At 43.4% G+C, this 22,253-nt stretch overlaps 2 protein-coding genes across 2 annotated transcripts; both read left to right on the top strand.

Annotated features, from left to right (window-relative positions):
- The first annotated feature begins 609 nt into the window (after positions 1-609).
- On the top strand, positions 610-6,802 carry cdca7b (cell division cycle associated 7b). Its single transcript, XM_041901969.2, has 10 exons — positions 610-854; positions 1,459-1,596; positions 1,861-1,955; positions 2,088-2,346; positions 2,522-2,578; positions 2,829-3,011; positions 3,178-3,333; positions 3,457-3,606; positions 3,724-3,860; positions 5,702-6,802. The coding sequence occupies exons 1-10, from the start codon at positions 837-839 to the stop codon at positions 5,724-5,726; spliced, it is 1,218 nt and encodes a 405-aa protein (XP_041757903.1). The 5' UTR covers positions 610-836; the 3' UTR covers positions 5,727-6,802.
- A 1,525-nt stretch (positions 6,803-8,327) lies between these two features.
- LOC121586642 (transcription factor Sp4) lies at positions 8,328-16,627 on the top strand. The gene is made up of 14 exons (XM_041903528.2): positions 8,328-8,920; positions 9,333-9,403; positions 10,110-10,214; positions 11,724-12,017; positions 12,202-12,332; positions 12,469-12,994; positions 13,096-13,164; positions 13,278-13,325; positions 13,437-13,523; positions 14,787-15,066; positions 15,340-15,538; positions 15,625-15,692; positions 15,968-16,099; positions 16,199-16,627. Exons 1-14 carry the CDS (start codon positions 8,914-8,916, stop codon positions 16,477-16,479), a joined length of 2,298 nt encoding a protein of 765 aa, XP_041759462.1. The 5' UTR covers positions 8,328-8,913; the 3' UTR covers positions 16,480-16,627.
- The last annotated feature ends 5,626 nt before the right edge of the window (positions 16,628-22,253 follow it).

The following is a 22,253-nucleotide window of genomic DNA, read 5'->3' on the forward strand; positions in this document are numbered from 1 at the left end:
AAAGGGTCTGAATAGTTATGTAAAACATTTCTAAAAACCTGTTTTCACTTTGTCATGTGGGGTATTGTCTTGTGGGGTATTGTGTGTAGATTGATGAGGATAAAACAAATATTTAATCAATTTTAGAACAAGGCTGTAACATAACAAATTGTGGAAAAAGTCTGAATACTTTACGAATGCACTGTATGATATGGTCCTCTGTAGCTCAATTGGTAGAGCATGGCGCTTGTAACGCCAGGGTAGTGGGTTCGGTCCCCGGGACTACCCATACGTAAACATGTATGCGCACATGACTGTAAGTCGCTTTGGATAAAAGCGTCTGCCAAATGGCATGTTATTATTATTATGATATGACAGAGATTTGTTCAACTTAGTCTTAATGTAGGCAAATCCAAAACAAGTAGGCGCCAAATGTTTCCGGATGCAACTTTGCTATTACTTCTTTGTCGCCGACAGTGCAGTACAGTAGTTGCATTGTAAAGCACAGAACATTGAAAAAGCCAATTTCGCGGGACAGTGTGATTCTGCCACGCTTACGTTGTCTTTTTGCCGCGAAACTGGGGAGAGGGCGGGACTCGGGCTGTTCCATTCTGGATCCGGGGGTGAAGGAGAGAGACTCGGAGTTGAAAATTAATTTTAATGATAATACAAATCAATCGGATAACTACTTCTACATACAATAAAAGTATTATGGGCTCACAAAACCAAGTCATCAAGCCTGAAAACCTATTTGATTGAAATTAAAAACTGGACTGCACCCCTGCCTTTTGAGCCAAGTACATTCATTCTTTGTTGAGTGAACTGCATGTGACAATTCGTCTCTCAAACGAGTTAAAATGCAGTTATCATCAAAGGTAAGTGAGGTTTAACAGTTGCAGCTTTTATATCGCTACCCGGTACAGCCAGAAGAGGACTGGCCACCCGTCAGAGCCTGGTTCCTCTAGGTTTCTTCTTAGGTTCCTGCCTTTCTAAGGAGTTTTTCCTAGCCACTGTGCATCTGCATTGTTTGGGGTTTTAGGCTGGGTATCTGTAGCCTACAGCACAGTCCAGGGTCCTAATAAGGCCCTTTGGCTTTGCTCCACTGAAGGAAAAGGCTAGCTAAGTCAAGTCATAAAATGTCCAGTTCCTAATTTTATAAATTAAATGTAATATCGACAGCCTATCATATAAATCAGTGCTACAGTATTTGAATAGGAGAAATGTAATAGGAATGCATTTGGTCTGTTTACATTTTTGTTAGTGGCCAACTCTTTGACTCACACTACTGAGCCGAGCTGTTCTGTACTGGCCTGGTTACACCTCCACCACAGACTACTTTCTGGAAAGGACAGTGTGAAAAGGGTATTATATATTAGTGTAGCTTTAACACAGATGAGTAGGGGAAACTATAGGAAAACAGCCAGAGTTAGTTATACAAGTATCTTTGGCTTTAATCTGTTGTTGTCCCTCCTCCTTCAGACCCCCAGGGCCCTGGCGGCCATCTTTGAGAGTCCCAGTGATGACGAGGACTTCCTGGGTTTCGCCATGTCACTGCCTAGTGACAGCGAATCAGACGACGGCAGGGACAGCCTTGCCTCTGAGGACTCTGGGAAGCCGGTGAGTAGCTGCCAACCTTTACCACACACACAGACGCCCGGTGAGTTGGTAAGTCTGTTCAGCCATTCAGACAGTGAAGGGGATGAGTTTGAGGGCTTTGGTGAGGAAGAGAGGGTTCAGAAGCAGGATGAAGGCTATGGTATTGAGACCTAACTCTCTTTTCTCTTGGCCCAGCTTTTCTCCTGTTCTCTCCAGTGGTATGTGTGTATGGGGATGCTTGGTTGTACCATGACTCTTCTTCTCTCCTGTTTTCGGTCGCTCCAGTGCGTAGCGGAGGAGAGTGATGAGGACACAGGTTTCTACTCCGAGGGGGAGGAGCCAGACACACACAAAAGGAGGAGTCTCTGTGTTGCCTTTAGGTGAGTGTACGAGTGTTCAACTGTGTGTGTGTCTCTCTCTCAAATGGCACCCTATTCACTATATGATCCACTGCTTTTGAATACCGTCATATGGTTATTTTTAAATTAAAGTAATAATTCTCTCTGCTTCAGATTTCCCACCAAAAGACTCTCTGCCCAGAAAGGGGAGGCACCAAAGAAACCCCAGCCAATCACTACCGCCCCTCCGGAGAGGAGAACCAATGAAAGGCTGCATCTGAAAAGGGGTGTGTCTCAGGTGTCCAGTGGGATGGTGACACGGGGTCAGAAACAACCTCTAAAAAAAGAGGTAGAGGAGGAGAAAGAAGAGAAGGAGGTTGAGTCTCCAGTTCTAAATAAACGAGCCAAGAACATCCAGGAGAACAAGGCCATGGTACATGATCTCTAACCACTGACCAAGGTCGTGTTCCGTAGGCAGTTACACTACTGAACACAACCCTGCTGTCTACTTTCCCTGTACCACCTTCTTCCACTGCTCTGATTTCTCTCTTATTATTGTGTATATTAGAAGGGTTTTCTCATCCTGTGTTGTTATTGTTGTCCTTCAGTTGGCCAAGCTGTTTGCTGACCTGACCAATATGGCTGAACTCACCCCCTCTACCACGGTGAGTTAGTACATTACACACTGGACTGGGCTAATGGAATTGGTTCATATTGTGCATGTTTCAGATTAACTTACTACATTGTAGTTGGACTGGCGGAATCTGTAAATCACCTTGCATCCCAAAGATAAGTGGCACTGCACCTCATCTTGTTCAAACTGATCCCCTGAAACACGCAGACTTTCTCAGGTGACTCATGACTTCTGGGTGTTGTAGTTCTGACTGGTGCATTGTGGGTGTTGTTGTGTTCCAGAAGAAGAGGCGTGTGAGTGAGAAGCCAACCCCTCGTAGACGAGGTGTGTATGAGGGGGGTGAGAGGAGGAACCCATCGCGTGCGGCCAGACCGCCAGAGAAGTTTGGGGTGGAGGAGAAGAGTAACTCCCCCTCACGACACAACAGATCTGTGAGGACTATTGATGTCAGGAAACTACTGGAGGTACACGCACACAGTCATAACGGACGGGCGTACACACACACACAGCTTACATACGCATGCTCAAACAAATACACATACTCATTATGCACACCCTTTGCACAGGTAACTCTTGATCATTGTGATTGAACAGGTAGATGATGGTGTGTGTGTGTGTGTGTGTGGCCAGGTGGATGATGATTTGAGTAGAAGTGGGAGGAAGAGGAGGGCGAGCAGTGGGAAGAGGAGGAAGATTACACATGTGAGATCAGTCGACGAGATCACAGAGGAAGAGCTGGACAATGTGGCGGAAGGCGCCAAAGACAAGATACTGGACAAGGACCACGTAAGACACACACACACACACACAGCAAGGCTTTTATAATTGTCACCTTTCATCAGCTGCTCAGTTCTACGCTATCCCATCTCCTGTCCTGTGATAGAGATGGAACTGGTTTGTGTGTTCCAGGGCAGCACGTGTCACCAGTGCAGACAGAAGACTCTGGACACCAAGACGGTGTGTCGTAGCGGAGTATGTTCAGGGGGCAAAGGTCAGTTTTGTGGGCCCTGTCTGAGGAACCGCTACGGAGAGGATGTACGCTCCGCCCTGCTGGACCCAGTTAGTATACACACACAGCCCATGACCTCGGCCCAATCAGTACACCGAATATATTGTTTTGTCACTAAATCATGTATTTTTTTTCCCTCTCTTCTATCTATCTATCTATCTATCTAGGACTGGGAGTGTCCTCTGTGTAGAGGTATCTGTAACTGCAGTCTGTGTCGACGGAGAGAAGGACGTTGTGCAACAGGACAACTCGTCCATTTGGCTCAACACAAGGGCCACAGCAACGTCCAAGATTACCTGGAGAGGTAGGTGCAGTGGTGGAAAAAGTACCCAGTTGTCATACTTGTGTAAAAGTCAAGATGCCTTTATAGAAATTAACTCAAGGGAAAGTCACCCAGTAAAATACTACCTGAGTAAAAGTATTTGGTTTTAAATGTACTTAAGTATCAAAAGTAAAAGTATAAATCATTTCATTTTCCTTATATTAAGCAAACCAGATGGTATTTTTTATTTAGGGATAGCCAGGGGCACACTCCAACACTCAGACATGTACAAACAAAGCAGTTGTGTTTAGTGAATCCGCCAGATCAGAGGCAGTAGGGATGACCAGGGATGTTCAATTGATAAGTGTGTGAATTGGACCATTTTCCTGTCCTGCTAAGCATTCAAAATGTAACGAGTACTTTAAAGTACTACTTAACTCGTTTTCTGGGGTATCTGTACTTTACTATTAATATTTTGGACAACTTTTACTTCACTACATTCCTAAAGAAAATAATTTACTTTTTACTCCATATATTTTCCCTGACAGTAGGCTACTTGTTAAGTAGGCTACTTGTTACACATTTTGAATGCTTAGCACAACAGGAAAATTGTCCAATTCACACACTTGTTTGGGGATGCTTTGCTGCCTCAGGACCTGGACGACTTGCCTTAATAGAAGGAACCATGAATTCTGCTCTGTATCAGAGAATTCTACAGGAGAATGTCAGACCATCCGTCTGTGAGCTGAAGCTGAAGCGCAGCTGGGTCATGCAGCAATGATCCAAAACACACAATCAAGTCTACATGAAAATTGCTAAAAAGCAACACATTTGAAGTTTTGGAATGGCCTAGTCAAAGTCCAGACCTAATCCCAATTGAGATGTTGTGGCAGGACTTGAAACGAGCAGTTCATGCTTGAAAACCCACACGTCACTGAGTTAAAGCAGTTCTGCATGGAAGAGTGAGCCAAAATTCCTCCACAGCGACGTGAGAGACTGATCAACAACTACAGGAGTCACTGGTTGGAGTCATTGCAGCTAAAGGTGGCACAACCAGTTATTGAGTGTAAGGGGGCAATTACTTTTTCACACAGGGGCATTGGGTGTTGCATAACTTTGTTTATGAAATAAATGAAATAAATATGTAATTGTTGTGTTATTTGTTCACTTATGTTCCCTTTATCTAATATTAGGTTTTGGTTGAAGATCTGATAACGTTCAGTATCACAAATATGCAAAAGTAGAGAAAATTTGAAAGGGGGCAAATACTTTTTCATAGCACTGTAAGTATATTTAAAACCCAATACTTTTAGACTTTTACTCAAGTAGTATTTTACTGGGTGACTTTCAGTAAAAGTAATTTTCTATTAAGGTATCTTTACTTTTACTGAAGTATGACTATTGGATACTTTTTCCACCACTGTGGGTGTCAGGGGAAATGTATGGAGTAAAACATAAAAAGTACATTCTTTTCTTTAGGAATGTAATGGAGTAAAAGTTACCCCCAAAAACTACTTAAATAGTACATTTACATTTTAGTCATTTAGCAGACGCTCTTATCCAGAGCGACTTACAGTTAGTGAGTGCATTTATTTTTATACCCCCCGTGGGAATCGAACCCACAACCCTGGCGTTGCAAACGCCATGCTCTACCAACTGAGCTACATCCCTGCCGGCCATTCCCTCCCCTACCCTGGACGACGCCGCCCCATGGGTCTCCCGGTCGCGGCTGGCTACAACAGAGCTTACTTTAAAGTATTTTTACTTAAGTACTTTACCACTGCGTAGGTGGTGTGTGTGTTGGAGTTGGCTGTGTGTGTGTTGGATTCAGACAATAAAGGTTGTTTTAAATAAAACATCTCTCTACTTTTCTCTCTCCACAGCATCCAAAAAGATCTTAGAGCCTAGAGACAGACCAGACAAGCAGACAGCTCCCCCCGTTGGTCAGGACAGAGAATTACACCCTGGAGGCCCGGAGGGAGAGACCCAGCAGAGAGGGTGCGTCTCAATAATCTCACCTTTCTCCTGAAGTGTACACTCGTTCAATACTTCCCACACATCTGAAAGCATTGGATTTGCAGAGGCATGGGCTAAAGGGAGTTTCCACCATATTTCTTATACCAGTCATTTCCCTTCAAATCAATGTATGGAAGTGAACAAGTGCAAGCTTTGGGCAGAAGGAGAGATAATTAGGACATAGTCATACTGACACACAGCATTATCCTGCTTTAGTACTTCCACAGTTCAGACTAGAGTCCAGGGTTTTGGATCTCGAGGTAGTCTAGAACAGTGTTCCTCAATCTCTGCCACTTTCCTCTGACACCCTATTTAATCACAGTCATGTTCAGTAGGGAGACAACGTTTTGAAACGGGAGGTAGTACCTGAACCTTTCCAGTAAGAACATAGAATTAACATTTACTTTGCAAAATGTTTTGCTACGGTGTACACCACTGAATATGACCCAGGAAAACCAGAACTTGTGGATCCCTGCAACACAGGTCTAGATGGATATCTGTGGTTCCAAGGCTGTGTTTACACAGGCAGCCCAATTCGGAAATTCTTAAATCATATTTTTATGCATCAGCAGTTAGGCAGTGGAGTTGAACTTTTATTAGACCAGGGATGAGACGGAGGATAAAGACTGTTAAATTGCATACCTTTTTAATTTGGGGAATAAAGTTTACGCACCTATTATTATGCTAAATTAGCATAGTTTACGTAACTCGAGAGTTAACGCACCTATTTTACCGCTGCATCCCTGGTAGTAAGACATGGTCTACCTTTTACTAAAAGGAACATAACATATTCCCTTGATTATAGACCATAGCCAATATAATTGGACCTGTGACATGTATAGTGTACGGTTTAATACACTTTGTTTTAATGTTTTTTGTTCTATATTGAGTTAAAGTTTTAAGACTGCTTCTGAAAGTGGACACTGTATGTTAGTTGAATCTGAATAAATAACTGAATTTATAACGTTTACTAGTTTGTGTATATCTATTGGTGTATATGGCTGTAGTAGCAGTTCGGAATGGCTGTAGATCGATTTAATCCTCTAGGGATAGTGAAGGAGAACACATTTCAGGAGGAAAGGGGAAGAATCTAAATTGGGCTTGAGAGGTCAAAGGGGGGTCAATTGTAGGGTCCTGAGATAGTTATGTGACCACGGCTAACGACCAGGTGCCTTTCCTGTCTGTCAGGTTCAAACTGATGTAAATGTACGTGTGTGTGTGTGTAAGTAACTTTTGGTAGATTCGTGGACACCAATTTACATTTTAGTCATTTAGCAGACGCTCTTATTCAGAGCGACTTAGTTATTGCATTCATCTTAAGATAGCTAGGTGGGACAACCACATATCAGTTATAGTAAGTAAAAACATTTTCTCAAAGTCAGCTAGTATGGAGGACGACACACCTGTTTGACAGAGCAAGTGAGAGACTGAGACAGAAAGAGGGAGACTGACCCTAATCAGGGAGAACTTATGATAAAGAGAGAGACACAGAGACTCTAGCCCTTATACTGAACAAAAACATAAACACAACATGCAACAAGTTCAATGATTTTACTGAGTTACAGTTCATATAAGGGAGTCAGTCAATTTAAATAAATAAATTAGGCCCTAATCTATGGATTTCACATGATTGGGCAGGGTGCGCAGCCATGGGTGAGCTTGGGAGGGCATAGGCTCACCCACTGGGGAGCCAGGCCCAGCCAATCAGAATGAGTTTTCCCTGTGTAATGATCATGCTGTTTAATCAGTTTCTTGATATGCCACACCTGTCAAGTGGATGGATTATCTTGGCAAATGAGAAATGGTCATGAACGGGGATGTAAACAAATTTGTGCACAAAATTGGAGAGAAATAAGCTTTCTGTGTGTATGGAACATTTTGGGGATCTTTTATTTCAGCTCATGAAACATAGGACCAACACTTTACATGTCACTTTCTATTTCTGTTCAGTATAATATACAGTAGACAGACAGGGAGAGAGGCTGTATATTATAAGGGATAGTCTCTCTCTGCCTCTCTCTCTCTCCCTCTGTAAATCTGTCTGTATATTATAAGGTCCAGAGACTAGACCTTATAATATGCAGAGAGAGACTAGCCCTTATAATATACAGATAGGGAGTGTCTCTGAGAAAGGGAGATCCACTGACCGTGTAATAGAAGGAGCGAGACAGACTCACCCCTTTGATAGAGTGGGAGAGAGAAATTAAGGGAGCGAGATGCCGACCTTTATAAAAAAATAAAAATAAAGAGAGAGGGAAGGAAGGAAGGAGAGACTGGTCCTCATGATAAAAAAGAGAACAAACGTTCACAGCTCTCCTATTGCCCAACCCCCACATCACACAGTCACTGCCCTTCTCTCTGCTTCTCACCCTACCTTGACAGTACGCCGCACCAGCCCAACAGCTGACCGCAAGGCAGGCTGGGAGATTAAGTCCCCGTCGCCACAACACATTTCGAAGGCGAGGCTTCGCCAAATACAACTCCCATCTCAACCCTCGCAGACCGAGTCCTGAATATGTGGGAGGAGCGCACCGCCCACAAAAAGCCACAGCTATCTGTCTCCAGCTGCAATTCTAAAATTCAACTATAAAAAATAGGCATAAAATAGTGGTATTAATGAGGGGTGCTTTTGCATGAAGATCGTTGGAAAGACTTGTTGTACCTAGAGGCAGAAACAGCAGCGGCAGAAAGAGAGAAGAGAGAGCGAGGGGTGTTGGTCTGATGGGTAAATGGAAGTGGGTGGGCCTACCGCGGACACACTACTAACTTGAATTAGAATACATTTTTGCAGTCGATTTTTCCGTTAATTTAATTAACGCGCGTCGGTCGTTAAAGGGTGTTTTAGGTTGGTTCTGAGAGGCTTCGGGCGCGGAAACCGGATTGTTTCCCGTTATAACGGGAGGTTTGATTGTTGCTCGAGTTTTGTACCGCCCTTCCTGCCGAGTGGGTGGTTTAGGTGCTAACCGGAGCGACGACACAGCCCAGCTCGAACTATTCGCGGAGAAAAAAGGCCGTCCTTACCCGGTGCTTCAGCCGGCCTTTCTCCCCTAGCCTCTCCTCTCTGGTTTATGAATGCGTTATGAGTGGTAGGTACCCTCCCCTCTCATCTCCGTCTCCACCCCTCTATCCCTCTTTTCTTTCTCCCTCGCTTTCTTTGCATACAGCCTGACAGATATGCATAAACTGTTTGGTGATAAAAGAATAGCGTTTTCCTAAAAAAGAGGCAACACGTTTCCATAACTGATCTGTTTTGTTGTATTAGTCTCTAATCGGGTTCCGATCACTGTGTATGCCTTTTTGGCCAGTAGTTGAACCATATGGTGTCACTACTCTTATAAAACCATGTGCAGGGAAATATTGACATCTTCATAGCCTATTTCCATTAGGTAGTCTCCGTTTACTCACAGTGATATTTATAAATGTGATCACTAATCATTCAGTCCTACAGTGTTAGTCTATTGATTATTGATCAAGTATTGTTTGATGGATGGTCCTCAGATCAGAAGAAGGAAGTGTCGGGATCAGAAGGAGGGAAACCAGGCAAGAAAGGCAAACGTTCTGGATCACAGGTAGACTGGTACACACACACACACCACTTCCTGATTCTGTCTAGAGACCATGTTCAGAGGATTGCATTATGTCTTTCAACACCAATAATGGACTTGTGTCTTTGGCTCCATGTCAATGAGATGAGGTTTTTAACAGTATAATAAAACATGTATTTAATATTTTCATAGCATTTCCATAGCATGTGTTCTGACAGGGTTTCCAAATGCATGTTTGATTCTAGTGTTGATATAGACTGTTATGTAGCTTCTGTATAAAAAAACACACTAGCTGTCTATAAAGGCAGCTTTAGGGGTGTGTTTGTGTACGTGTGTATGTGTGCGGGTGATATTAAATATTTGCCCGCGACCTACACAATGGTTCTTTGGCTGTCCCATAGGATAACCCTTTGAATAACCCTTTTTGGTTCCAGGTATAATCCTTTTGGTTTCCATGTAGAACCCTTTCCACAAAGGGTTCTGCCTGGAACCAAAAAGGGTTCTCCTATGGGGACAGCCGAAGACCCTTTTGGAACCCTTTTCTCTAAGAGTGTAGTGCCTTTGTGACTACTGCTCTCTCTCTCTCTGTCTCTCTCTCTGTCTCTCTCTCTCTGTCTATATGCATGTTGTCTCTGTGTGTGTGTGCATTCTATGTTTGAATTCCCCCTATCTGCCTGTGTGTGTGTGTTCTGTGTGTGTGTGTGTGTGTGTGTATTCTATCTCTCTCTAGGATTCCCAGCCATCTCCCCTAGCACTACTAGCTGCGACCTGCAGTAAGATAGGAGGTCAGGGAGGAGTGGAAGGACAGGTCCAGTTGCAAGCTGGTCAAATACAGGTAACAATTATTATCATCACAAGTTTTGTTATTCCTTGTATTAATGTTCTTGTTATTGTTATAGTTGTTACAATGTTGGTAATGTAAGTTCTGAAAAAATAAGACATTATAAAGGCTCATACATGCTTTATAACATGGTACATACACTACATGGCCATTATAAAGGCTCATACATGCTTTATAACATGGTACATACACTACATGGCCATTATAAAGGCTCATACATGCTTTATAACATGCTACATACACTACATGGCCATTATAAAGGCTCATACATGCTTTATAACATGGTACATACACTACATGGCCATTATAAAGACTCATACATGCTTTATAACATGGTACATACACGACATGGCCATTATAAAGGCTCATACATGCTTTATAACATGGTACATACACGACATGGCCATTATAAAGGCTCATACATGCTTTATAACATGGTACATACACTACATGGCCATTATAAAGGCTCATACATGCTTTATAACATGGTACATACACGACATGGCCATTATAAAGGCTCATACATGCTTTATAACATGGTACATACACTACATGGCCATTATAAAGGCTCATACATGCTTTATAACATGGTACATACACTACATGGCCATTATAAAGGCTCATACATGCTTTATAACATGGTACATACACTACATGGCCATTATAAAGGCTCATACATGCTTTATAACATGGTACATACACTACATGGCCATTATAAAGGCTCATACATGCTTTATAACATGGTACATACACTACATGGCCATTATAAAGACTCATACATGCTCTATAACATGGTACATACACGACATGGCCATTATAAAGGCTCATACATGCTTTATAACATGGTACATACACTACATGGCCATTATAAAGACTCATACATGCTTTATAACATGGTACATACACTACATGGCCATTATAAAGGCTCATACATGCTTTATAACATGGTACATACACTACATGGCCATTATAAAGGCTCATACATGCTTTATAACATGGTACATACACTACATGGCCATTATAAAGGCTCATACATGCTTTATAACATGGTACATACACGACATGGCCATTATAAAGGCTCATACATGCTTTATAACATGGTACATACACGACATGGCCATTATAAAGGCTCATACATGCTTTATAACATGGTACATACACGACATGGCCATTATAAAGGCTCATACATGCTTTATAACATGGTACATACACTACATGGCCATTATAAAGGCTCATACATGCTTTATAACACGGTGTATATCTGCAGACTTTCAGTGTACTGTGTGTTGATTGTACTTCCAGATCCAGAGACACATAGATTCACCTGGGAACCAGACTCTGGTTCCTACTCTAGTACATGTTTATTCAATTATGTTTATTTATTGTTTATTTATTATTGATGTATTGTTTATTTATTGTTTATGTATGTTTATTTATTTTGTATTTATTGTCTATGTATGTTTATTTATTGTATATTTATTGTTTCTGTATATTTATTTGCAGTTGCAGGGTGGGCAGATCCAGGGTCATATAGTTGTAGACGCAGCAGGTAATCAGACTCTGGTTCAGCAGCAGTTAGAACTGGTTCCTGCCCAGTTCACTGGTAATGGCTGGCAGATTATCACTACCGCTCCCCAAATGGCCAATGACACTGCCAATCAACCCGTCGCCGTAACGCTGGCCACCACTTCAGCCAATGACAGTGCTCCGGCAGGCCGTAAGGTGAAGGCGGTGGGCGGGACTAAAACCATAGCTGCCAATCAGCAGCAGCAGCAGCAGCAGTTCCAAATCATCCAGGTGTGTGTGTGTGTTTGTAGAATGGAAAGTTGACTGGAGGGATGCAGTCATGTATTTTTCTTATACTTGGGGAATGGAGTACTATATACTGTATAGTATACTATTTCTGTTTGTGTGTCCAGGTTCAGCTAATGCCCACCTAATGTCACAATGTTTCTAAGTAATATTATGTTTGTCTCTCCAGGTGCAAAATATGCCTTCGTCAGGGGGTGGGGTCCAGTACCAGGTGATCCCCCACCTGCAAACGGCAGACGGCCAACAGATCCACATCAGCCCCCAGACCGCATCCCTGGGGGGGCAGCACATCCAGATCAGGTAGGTGGCAGCTGTTTTAAAGGTTAGACTGGTAGTCTGCATGTTAGAGGTTAGACAGGCGGTTTGGGCGATTAAAAAAGTGGGAAAATTACCTTTTTACAGATGAAAATAGATGAAGTGTTTATATTCTATTCAGTCCGGCCCAGGGCGGTCTACCAGAGCAGGTCCAGCTGATCCAGACCCAGAACCAATCCCAGACCCAGGCCATCCTACAGCCGGCCAACCAGCAGGCCATCCTCACTGGCTCAGCCAATCAGACGTTGCAGCTTCGTCCAGCCCAGTCCTTCCCGCTACAGATGCAGACCTTACAGGGCTCCCAGACCCAGGTAATGACTACAGTACCCATAAACATTGGCGGTATGACCCTCGCCCTGCCGGTCATGAATAATTTAGCGGGGAGCGGAGCCGTGCAGCTTATCCAAGCAGCCGACGGCAGCTTTACCGTAGCTAACAGCAACCAGCTGGTGACAACAACGGCGGCGGCGGTGTCCGGGGCAGCTACTGTTACCGGGTCATCTGGCGGTACCATAACAACTATTGCCGGGGGCGATGGAGCATTGTCGGACGGAACACAGCTGAGTTCTGTAGCCGGGTCGGACGGAGGGGCGGAGAGAGACTCACAGAACCAACCCAGCGAGCAGGACTCACAGAACTCACAGATGGTACGTGGGTGTGTGTTTGTGTGACTTAACATTCGTGAAATAAAAGGATATATTGATTGATTGGTTGATTAATTAATTGGTTGGTTGATTGACATGTCCAGAGCCAGTCCAACGGACTGCAGGGCCAATCAGATCCTCCAGGGACCATCCAGCAGGTCATCGTGGGACAGGTGGGTTCTACTCAGCTGCTTTTACCTTTTGACCTTCCATTCTATTCTATTATGATATGATATGGTATTATACTATAATTATATTATAAGTTGTTATTATCATCATTGTCCAGATGGGCAACCAGGTGTTGCAGCAGATCCAGATCCAGCCACAGAACCAGGTAACACACACACACACACACACACACACACACACACACACACACACACACACACACAGGGACCATCCAGCAGGTCAGAAAGTGTGTAAACCCTGTGTTTGTTTCCACCAGATCCAAGGCCAGCCGCATCAGATCCAAACCTTTCAGTTAGGACCAGGCGGGACCCTACAGCCCATACAAGCCTTCCAGAACCAACAGGTAGCTAGCTGCTCTCTGCTGCTCTCAACAGTTTGGGGAAGGGCCTTCCCCAAACTGTTGCCACAAAGTTGGAAGCACAGAATCGTCTAGAATGTCATTGTATGCTGCAGCGTTAAGATTTCCCTTCACTGAAACTAAGGGGCCTAGCCCGAACCATGGAAAACAGCCCCAGACCATTATTCCTCCTCCACCAAACTTTACAGTTGGCACTATGCATTCAGGCAGGTAGCGTTCTCCTGGCATCCGCCAAACCCAGATTCGTCTGTCAAACTGCCAGGTGGTGAAACGTGATTCATCACTCTAGAGAACGTGTTTCCACTGCTCCATAGTCCAATGGGGGCGAGCATTACACCACTTCAGCCAACGCTTGGCATTGTGCATGTTGATCTTAGGCTTGTGTGCGACTGCTCGGCCATGGAAACCCATCCCTACTAACAGTTCTTGTTATGACATTGCTTCCAGAGGCAGTTTGGAACTCGGTAGTGAATGTTGTAACCGAGGACAGGCGATTCTTAAGCCCTACGCGCTTTAGCACTCGGCGGTCCCGTTCTGTGAGCTTGTTTGGCCTACCACTTTGCGGCTGAGCTGTTGTTGCTCCTAGATGTTTCCACTTCACAATAACAGCACTTACAGTTGACCGGGGCAGCTCTAGAAGGCTATGTGCTCGATTTTATACACCTGTCAGCAACGGGATGAAATAGCCGAATGCACTAATTTGAAGGGGTGTCCACATACTTTTGTAAATATAGTGTATGTTATCAGCATACAACAAGATGCCCAGGAATATATCCACAACTTCAACACCACATTTAGCATGTTTGATTTGTAGGGCTAAATCATTAACATATAGTGCAAATAAAGTGGATGAGCGTAGGTCTCCCTGCGTTACACTGTAAGGGGTTGGAAAGCAGCCAGTCCTGAGGTCATTGACCTGAACACAGGCAACTGGAGCCCGATCGAGAGCTTTGATGGGATCATAGAATCTTCCATCAATTGAAAGTCACTGAGCTCTTCAGGAAGGACCATTATACTGCCAATGTTTGTCTATGGAGATTGAATGGCTGTGGGCTCGATGTTATACACCTGTCAGCAACGCGTGTGGCTGAAATAGCCGAATCCACTAATTTGGAGGGGTGTTCACATACTTTTGTATATATATAGTGTATTTCTTCTATCCTCTATGATTTTAATGTGTGTTGTATTGATTTGAATTGAATGTCTGAATGATTTGATATACTTTTTTTTATTAATTGATTCCTCCAGGTTCTGATCCGGACCCCAACCCTCTCCTCGTCGGGCCAGATCACATGGCAGACCCTGCAGCTCCCCGGGGGGATGTCTGTGCCCCAGCAGCTGACCCTGGCCACTGTGGGCGGAGGGGCTGTGGGAGGAGGGGGCTTCGTGCAGCTGGGGGGGGCTCCCCTGACGCTGAGCGCGGCCCAGATCAACCCTGGGTCAGGGGTGCAGACGGTCAACATCGCTGGACTGGGCACCGCTGGGGTACAGATGCAGGGGGTACCCCTCACCATCACTGGACTACAGGGTGAGAACAGAGAGACACAGAGAGAGCGGGAGAGGGACAGTGTGTGCGTGTGTGTTGAGTGTTGTTCTCCAAATGTGTATTTGTTTATTTTCTGGGGGGTTGGGAGCAGTGCATATTATACTCTACTATACCACAATTGAAATACGCCTCTGGGCTTTATTGTGTTTTTATCCTCAATAATTGTTTATTAATGTAATGTTGTCTTTGGCTGGAGCAGTCTACTACTTTTAATTATCCAATAAATACAATTAAAATACTATATTCTGCCACCAGGTCAGCCGCAGGGTCAGGAGGGCGGGGTTAAGGTCCAGTCCTCCCCAGTAAAGGTAACCATGGGTAACGTGGCTGGGTCGTCACTAAGTCCAGACCAGATGGGTTCTGTCCAGAGTTCATCAGACCAGGAAGGACCGCCCAGCAAGAGGCTCCGCAGGGTGGCATGCTCCTGTCCTAACTGTAGGGACGGAGAGGGGAGGTACGGACACATGCACGCACGCACACACACACACACACACATGCACACTCTCACTGTCTCTCTCTGACTGTGTGTGTGTGTTGCAGGACCAGTGGAGACCCATCTAAGAAGAAGCAGCATGTGTGTCACATGGAGGGCTGTGGGAAGGTCTACGGTAAGACCAGTCTATACTGTGGAAAGGTCTACGGTTAGACCAGTCTATACTGTGGAAAGGTCTACGGTTAGACCAGTCTAAACTGTGGAAAGGTCTACGGTTAGACCAGTCTATACTGTGGAAAGGTCTACGGTTAGACCAGTCTATACTGTGGAAAGGTCTACGGTTAGACCAGTCTAAACTGTATGAAATAGAGATTTACCAGTCTATGGAACCAATAAAATATAGAATATTAATATGATATTAACAATCTGTAATAATATTCTATCTACCAGGTAAGACCAGTCACCTGAGAGCTCACCTCCGCTGGCACACAGGAGAACGACCCTTTGTCTGTAACTGGATCTTCTGTGGCAAGAGGTTCACACGCTCGGACGAACTGCAGAGACACAGACGGACACACACAGGTACGCACTCCCAAGCGCGTGCGCGCACACACACACACACACACACACACACACGTCCTGTGTCTATGTTGTTCTTATTCAGATGTACCCATCCTCCAGGTGAGAAGAGGTTTGAGTGTCCAGAGTGTAGTAAGCGTTTCATGCGAAGCGACCATCTCTCCAAACACATCAAAACCCACCAGAACAAGAAGGGAGGGGCTTCTCTCGCCATCATCACCACTGACGACATGGAAGATTCCAACCAGGGCTTAGGCTCGTCCCCTCGCATCGTAACTGTGGAGACGCTCTCCCAGGACTCCGCCCCCACCACTCCAACAACCTCCTCGCCCAATCAAATGGAGGGAGAAGAGGAAGAGGAGGAAGAGGAGGAGTTTGAGTAGTGACCAGTGACCACTTCCTGTTTAGGGAGAAAGCAGGGAGAGCTGACTTCCTGGTTGGTCTCCATGGTTACGCTGTGGCTGTGGAGGTCAGGTGGCCTATTGTTTTTTTTGTTTTTTTTTAAGAAGAAAAATATGATGAACTGAAAATGACATAAACAGACAGAGGTATCTGAACTAATGAATGAATCTAACGACAGACTAAAGGTATGAATTAGTAGAATGGTGTTTATAACAGAACAGAGGTCAGGGGAAAAGGTATAATATAGATTTAGGGTGAATCTGAACTCGCACCCTATCCCCTATATAGTGCACTACTTTTGGCCAGAGCCTTCTGAGTAGCGTTGTTATGTAGGGAAGAGAATGCCATTTTTGGGATAGGCTAATTAGACTAACACAAGACAGAACCCTAGAGTTCTAAAATATCAAGAAGAGACATTGGATGTGTCCCAAATAGCTAGGGTGCCATTTGAAACGCAGCAATTGTATCTCTATGCACAAAGATGTTCCTCTGCTAATACTGTAATGATGATGATGATGATGAAGAAACATGATATGTGGCATGGTCCAGACTGTAGGACAGACAGGTGAGAGGAGCAGGGACAGGTGTGTGTATGTGCGTACGTACGTGTGTGTGTGTGTGTGGGCATGTGTGTGTGTGTGTTTGAGAGTGTGTGTCAATGTATCTCGGTTCAACAGGACTATAGTTCAGGTAAAGACCAGTCTGATAAACTCTTACTGAAGAAAGACAAGAAAAAGAGGAATAAACCTCTAAATGGTTGAAAAAAAAGCACATAGAAAAAAATATGTATAAATGATGCATTCCTATAGAAACGCTCTGCATTTGAAATATTAATAGTTTCTATAAAACAAACAATCTAGCTTTCTGCAACAGGCTGTTTAGTGAAAGCAATACTATAAGACAATCCTAGTGAAACCATGTTTACATTAATGACAGTAGAGGAAAAGGTTTCCCTGGTATGAAACAGCCAGTCAGCTCACAGCATTAAAGGTACACTCAGCAATATGACATCATACACAGCAGGTGACTTCCTGCTTGATGATGCCATATTGCTGAGTGCACCTTTAAGAAGTAGCTCTCCTGGGGTTGGTGGGTGGGTAGGACAGTGTCAGTAAGCAGTGCTAATGTCAAAACACATCAGCTATTGTCTATACTAGAACCAATTTAGAATACAGCAGTAATGTGACTCAATCATCGTATCTAAACTCGAAACTTGTATAAAGTATCAACGTCTGAGATAAACGAGATACATTTCAGTAATTTGACATATTCCAAATAATATATATTCGAGATATTTCATTAACAGTAAAAGAGTTCCAGTGTGATTTGATGTTGGTGCTGCTTTCTCTGCATTGTGAAGGTAGAGCCCCCTGAAGGTAGAGCCCCCTGAAGGTAGAGCCCCCTGAAGGTAGAGCCCCCTGAAGGTAGAGCCCCCTGAAGGTAGAGCCCCCTGAAGGTAGAGCCCCCTGAAGGTAGAGCCCCCTGTGTGTGTCTTGGTACTACAACGCCTTAAAACAAGCAGTATTACACACACACACATACACACATTTGGGGAGGGGGGGATGAAGAGAAGGTGTGATGAAGGGGAGAGAAAGGGTTGTGGGAGGGGGGATGTTATTACCATGTGGTTGTTATGACATGTTTCTGGTGATGTTGCTCTATGTTAGTGTAAGTGCATACGTTTTTTTATTGTATTTTTAGCTCTTTATTTTCTTAACCCCCAGTACATTCTGACACAGATGATTACGGAGTACAGCTAATTTATTATCTGTCCTATTTTAATATCTGCCTTTTGCTGGAGTGTATCGTACGTAAGCGTTGATCAGAGGTGTGTGTACAGCATGTTGCCTTTTAGTGCTGTTTTCTCTTCTTTTTAATTAATCGTAAACTTATTTTGCTAAGTCCGTCGTCGTCATGACTGCGGCCCGTTATTTCTACTACTCTTTCGCGCCATAATATGTTTAAAAAAGAAAATGAAAGCAAAAAAGTAATAAAATATAAAAATCATATTTGAAAATTAAATGGTTAATATACCAATCAGATGTGGATGTTTACGGTAATATTTTGTGTGACAACCAGTTTTCTTTAATATTTTCTAGTGACATCTCATTTGTAAAATGTTTTTCTAAGCAGTTTGTGGATCTCCATGATGATTGATAAGGCTGGCCTCCAAGGCTGCAGGTTCTTGATTATTGATATTTTATTGATATTTTTAAATCAACTTTGTACAAATGTGGTATGTGGCTGGGATTAAAGAAGTGAAAAGAGAAAAGAAGACTTTGCCTGCATAACACTTAAAATAAAGTGATGAAATCAGTCTAAACCAGTCTCGCTCACTCCTCCCAACCGTCTGTGTGTGTTCTGTTGGTCATGTTGTAAAGAGTAAACACTGACCTCTTGCTATGAAGTTGCTCTGATAACACTTGAACATACAGAGGACTTTGGCAAGCTCTCTCTTCCCTCTCTCTTTCTCTCAGTTCTCAGCTGTGTTGTGAGTGTGACAGTGGTCTGGTCCCGTGATTGTGATGACTGAGACTGATTTAAAATGCACAATTTTGCCATCTCTCTTCACACACACCTGCGGTGCCCTAGAAACATGTCTGCTGGTGTGTACTCTGTAATTACCTCGGAAGCGGAACCTCCTCCGTCCCGCCCTTCTCAGCGGGTTGCTAGGCAACGAAAGTAGTCTGCAGGCTAGAGGCATGGCTGGTTGTGTGTTTGTGTGAGCAAATGTAGCTGGTTGTGTGTGTGTGTGTGTGTGTGTGGAGGCGTTGTGTGTATGTTGATTGGAGGGGAAGGAGAAACCACACAAACCATGTAGGAATAGAAAAGGTGAGGTTATAAAAAATCAGAATGAGTTACACATCAGTTTAAATCTAACACTTAAAAATGTCATTCAAACATTCATGTTACAGGAACTCTTAATCACATGCATTTACAGAAAATATACACAAAAGTGCTTTTATTATACAAACACAATGCCCAGTTAGCAGTCTGAGGTCAAATACACGTCAAATAGCTGAGCTTTAATTTAGCTTGGAGTTTGAACTTTTGGGACTATTGCAACTTTTGGGACTACCGCACAAACTCAGTGATGTGCTGAAATTATCAACTTGACATAAGAATTTTGTAAACACAACTTAAGTACTGCTTATGAATGACTTATTTGTGGGTTATGAACGTGTAACGAAATCCTTATGTACAGTGCATTTGGAAAGTATTCAGACCCCTTCCCTTTTTCCACCTTTTGTTACATTACAGTCTTATTCTAAAATGGATTAAATAAAAAAAATCCTCATCTACACACAATACCCCATAATGACAAAGCAAAAACAGGTTTTTAGACATTTTTGCAAATTTATTGAAAATAAAAACAGAAATACCTTATTTAAGTAAGTATTCAGACCCTCCTGTTTCCATTGATCATCCTTGAGATGTTTCTACAACTTGATTGGAGTCCACTTATGGTAAATTAAATTGATTGGACATGATTTGGAAAGGCACACACGTCTATAGAAGGTCCCACAGTTGACAGAGAAAAAACCAAGCCATGAGGTTGAAGGTATTGTCCGTAGAGCTCTGAGACAGAATTGTGTCGAGGCACAGATCTGGGGAAGGGTACCAAAACATTTCTGCAGCATTGAAGGTCCCCAAGAACACAGTGGCCTCCATCATTCTTAAATGGAAGAAGTTTGTAACCACCAAGACTCTTCCTAAAGCTGGCCTCCCGGCCAAACTGAGCAATTGGGGGAGAAGGGCCTTGGGAGGTGATCAAGAACCCGATGGTCACTCTGACAGAGCTCCAGAGTTCCTCTGTGGGGATGGGAGAACCTTACAGAAGGACAACCACCTCTGCAACACTCCACCAATCAGGCCTTTATGTTAGAGTGGCCAGACGGAAGCCACTCCTCAGTAAAAGGCACATGACAGCCCGCTTGGAGTTTACCAAAAGGCACCCAAAGGACCATGAGAAACGAGATTGAATGCTTTGGCCTGAATGCCAAGCGTCACGTCTGGAGGAAACCTGGCACCATCCCTACGGTGAAGCATGGTGGTGGCAGCATCATGCTGTGGGGATGTTTTTCAGTGGCAGGGACTGGGAGACTAGTCAAAATCAAGGGAAAGATGAACAGAGAAAAGTACAGAGAGATCCTTGATGAAAACCTGCTCCAGAGTGCTCAGGGCCTCAGACTGAGGCGAAGGTTCACCTTCCAAGAGGACAACGACCCTAAGCACACAGCCAAGACAACGCAGGAATGGCTTCTGGACAAGTCTCTGAATGTCCTTGAGTGGCCCAGCCAGAGCCCGGACTTGAACCTGATCGAACATCTCTGAAGAGACCTGAAAATAGCTGCGCAGCGACGCTCCCCATCCAACCTGACAGAGCTTGAGAGGATCTGCAGAGAAGAATGGGAGAAACTCCCCAAATACAGGTGTGCCAAGCTTGTAGCGTCATACCCAATAAGACTTGAGGCTGTAATCGCTGCCAAAGGTGCTTCAACAAAGTACTGAGTGATGGGTCTGAATACTTATGTGAATTTTAGAATAAGGCTGTAACGTAACAAAATGTGGAAAAAGTAAAGGGGTCTGAATACTTTCCGAATGAATGCACTGTGTAGGTAGCCTTCATTGTCTTCCGACATGCCATGAACTATGCACTGCAGAAAGGGTTGTCAAGCTTTCTGACGTGAGACAATGGGTACCGTTCTAATAATGGGATACCAGTCTTTGAAAGTATTTGACCCAGGTCTGCCAGTTAGAGAGATTATTTTTTATTATTGCTGGCCCTGTAGCCAGTCAGTACCTTTAATTAAAAATATAATATAATGAAAAAATAAACAATAAAACAATTGAAATAAATCACAATAAATAATAATAATTAGTGTTATGGACTAAATAAATTAGCAGCTAATGCTCTAAACATCAGACATGATGTAGAGAAAAACTGAACATGAAACAAGTGTATTATTCAATATTATTCATAGTTTTGTTTACTGGAATTCTTGTAGATAGAAGTGTAATATGGAACGTTCAGGATCCAATCAGGAGCCTTCACAGTAGTTTAGGAGCCAATCAGCAACCTTCCCAATAGTTCAGGAGCCAATCAGCGCTCAGTAGTCTGACAACACCACGACCCTATCATGCTACGTAACGATGCTAGTGCACATTTCTACTCTGTCTCTCTACAAGTATGCTAATTTTAAAAAAACGAATGCTTGTTTCATATATTAAAACTAGATACAGACGGTACATTAACAACCGTTGGAAGCTACCCGTCCTCTCAAAACTCAAGTTATGCCAGGCACACCTACTCATTCCAGGGTTTTTCTTTATTTTTACTATTTTCTACATTGTAGAATAATTTTTGCTTATATGAGCTGTTCTTGCCATAATATGGACTTGGTCTTTTACCAAATAGGGCTATCTTCTGTATACCACCCCTACCTTGTCACAACACAACTGATTGGCTCAAACTCATTAAGAAGGAAATTCCACAAATTTACTTTTAACAAGGCACACCTGTTAATTGAAATGCATTCCAGGTGACTACCTCGTGAAGCTGGTTGAGAGAATGCCAAGAGTGTGCAAAGCTTTCATCAAGGCAAAGGGTGGCTACTTTGAAGAATCTCAAATATAAAATATATTTTGATTTGTTTAACACTTTTTTGTTTACTACATGATTCCATATGTGTTATTTCATAGTTTTGTTGTCTTCACTATTATTCTACAATGTAGAAAATAGTAAAAATAAAGA

The sequence above is a fragment of the Coregonus clupeaformis genome, chromosome 17, assembly GCF_020615455.1.
Source record: "Coregonus clupeaformis isolate EN_2021a chromosome 17, ASM2061545v1, whole genome shotgun sequence".
In the NCBI taxonomy this organism is placed as follows: Eukaryota; Metazoa; Chordata; class Actinopteri; order Salmoniformes; family Salmonidae; genus Coregonus; species Coregonus clupeaformis.

Coding starts and splice junctions, on each gene's coding strand:
- cdca7b (XM_041901969.2), top strand. Junction 2,347..2,521: donor TCCAGGAGAACAAGGCCATG/GTACATGATCTC, acceptor GTTGTCCTTCAG/TTGGCCAAGCTGTTTGCTGA. Junction 3,861..5,701: donor GTCCAAGATTACCTGGAGAG/GTAGGTGCAGTG, acceptor CTCTCTCCACAG/CATCCAAAAAGATCTTAGAG.
- LOC121586642 (XM_041903528.2), top strand. Junction 13,165..13,277: donor AGCAGGTCATCGTGGGACAG/GTGGGTTCTACT, acceptor ATCATTGTCCAG/ATGGGCAACCAGGTGTTGCA. Junction 15,693..15,967: donor GGGCTGTGGGAAGGTCTACG/GTAAGACCAGTC, acceptor TCTATCTACCAG/GTAAGACCAGTCACCTGAGA.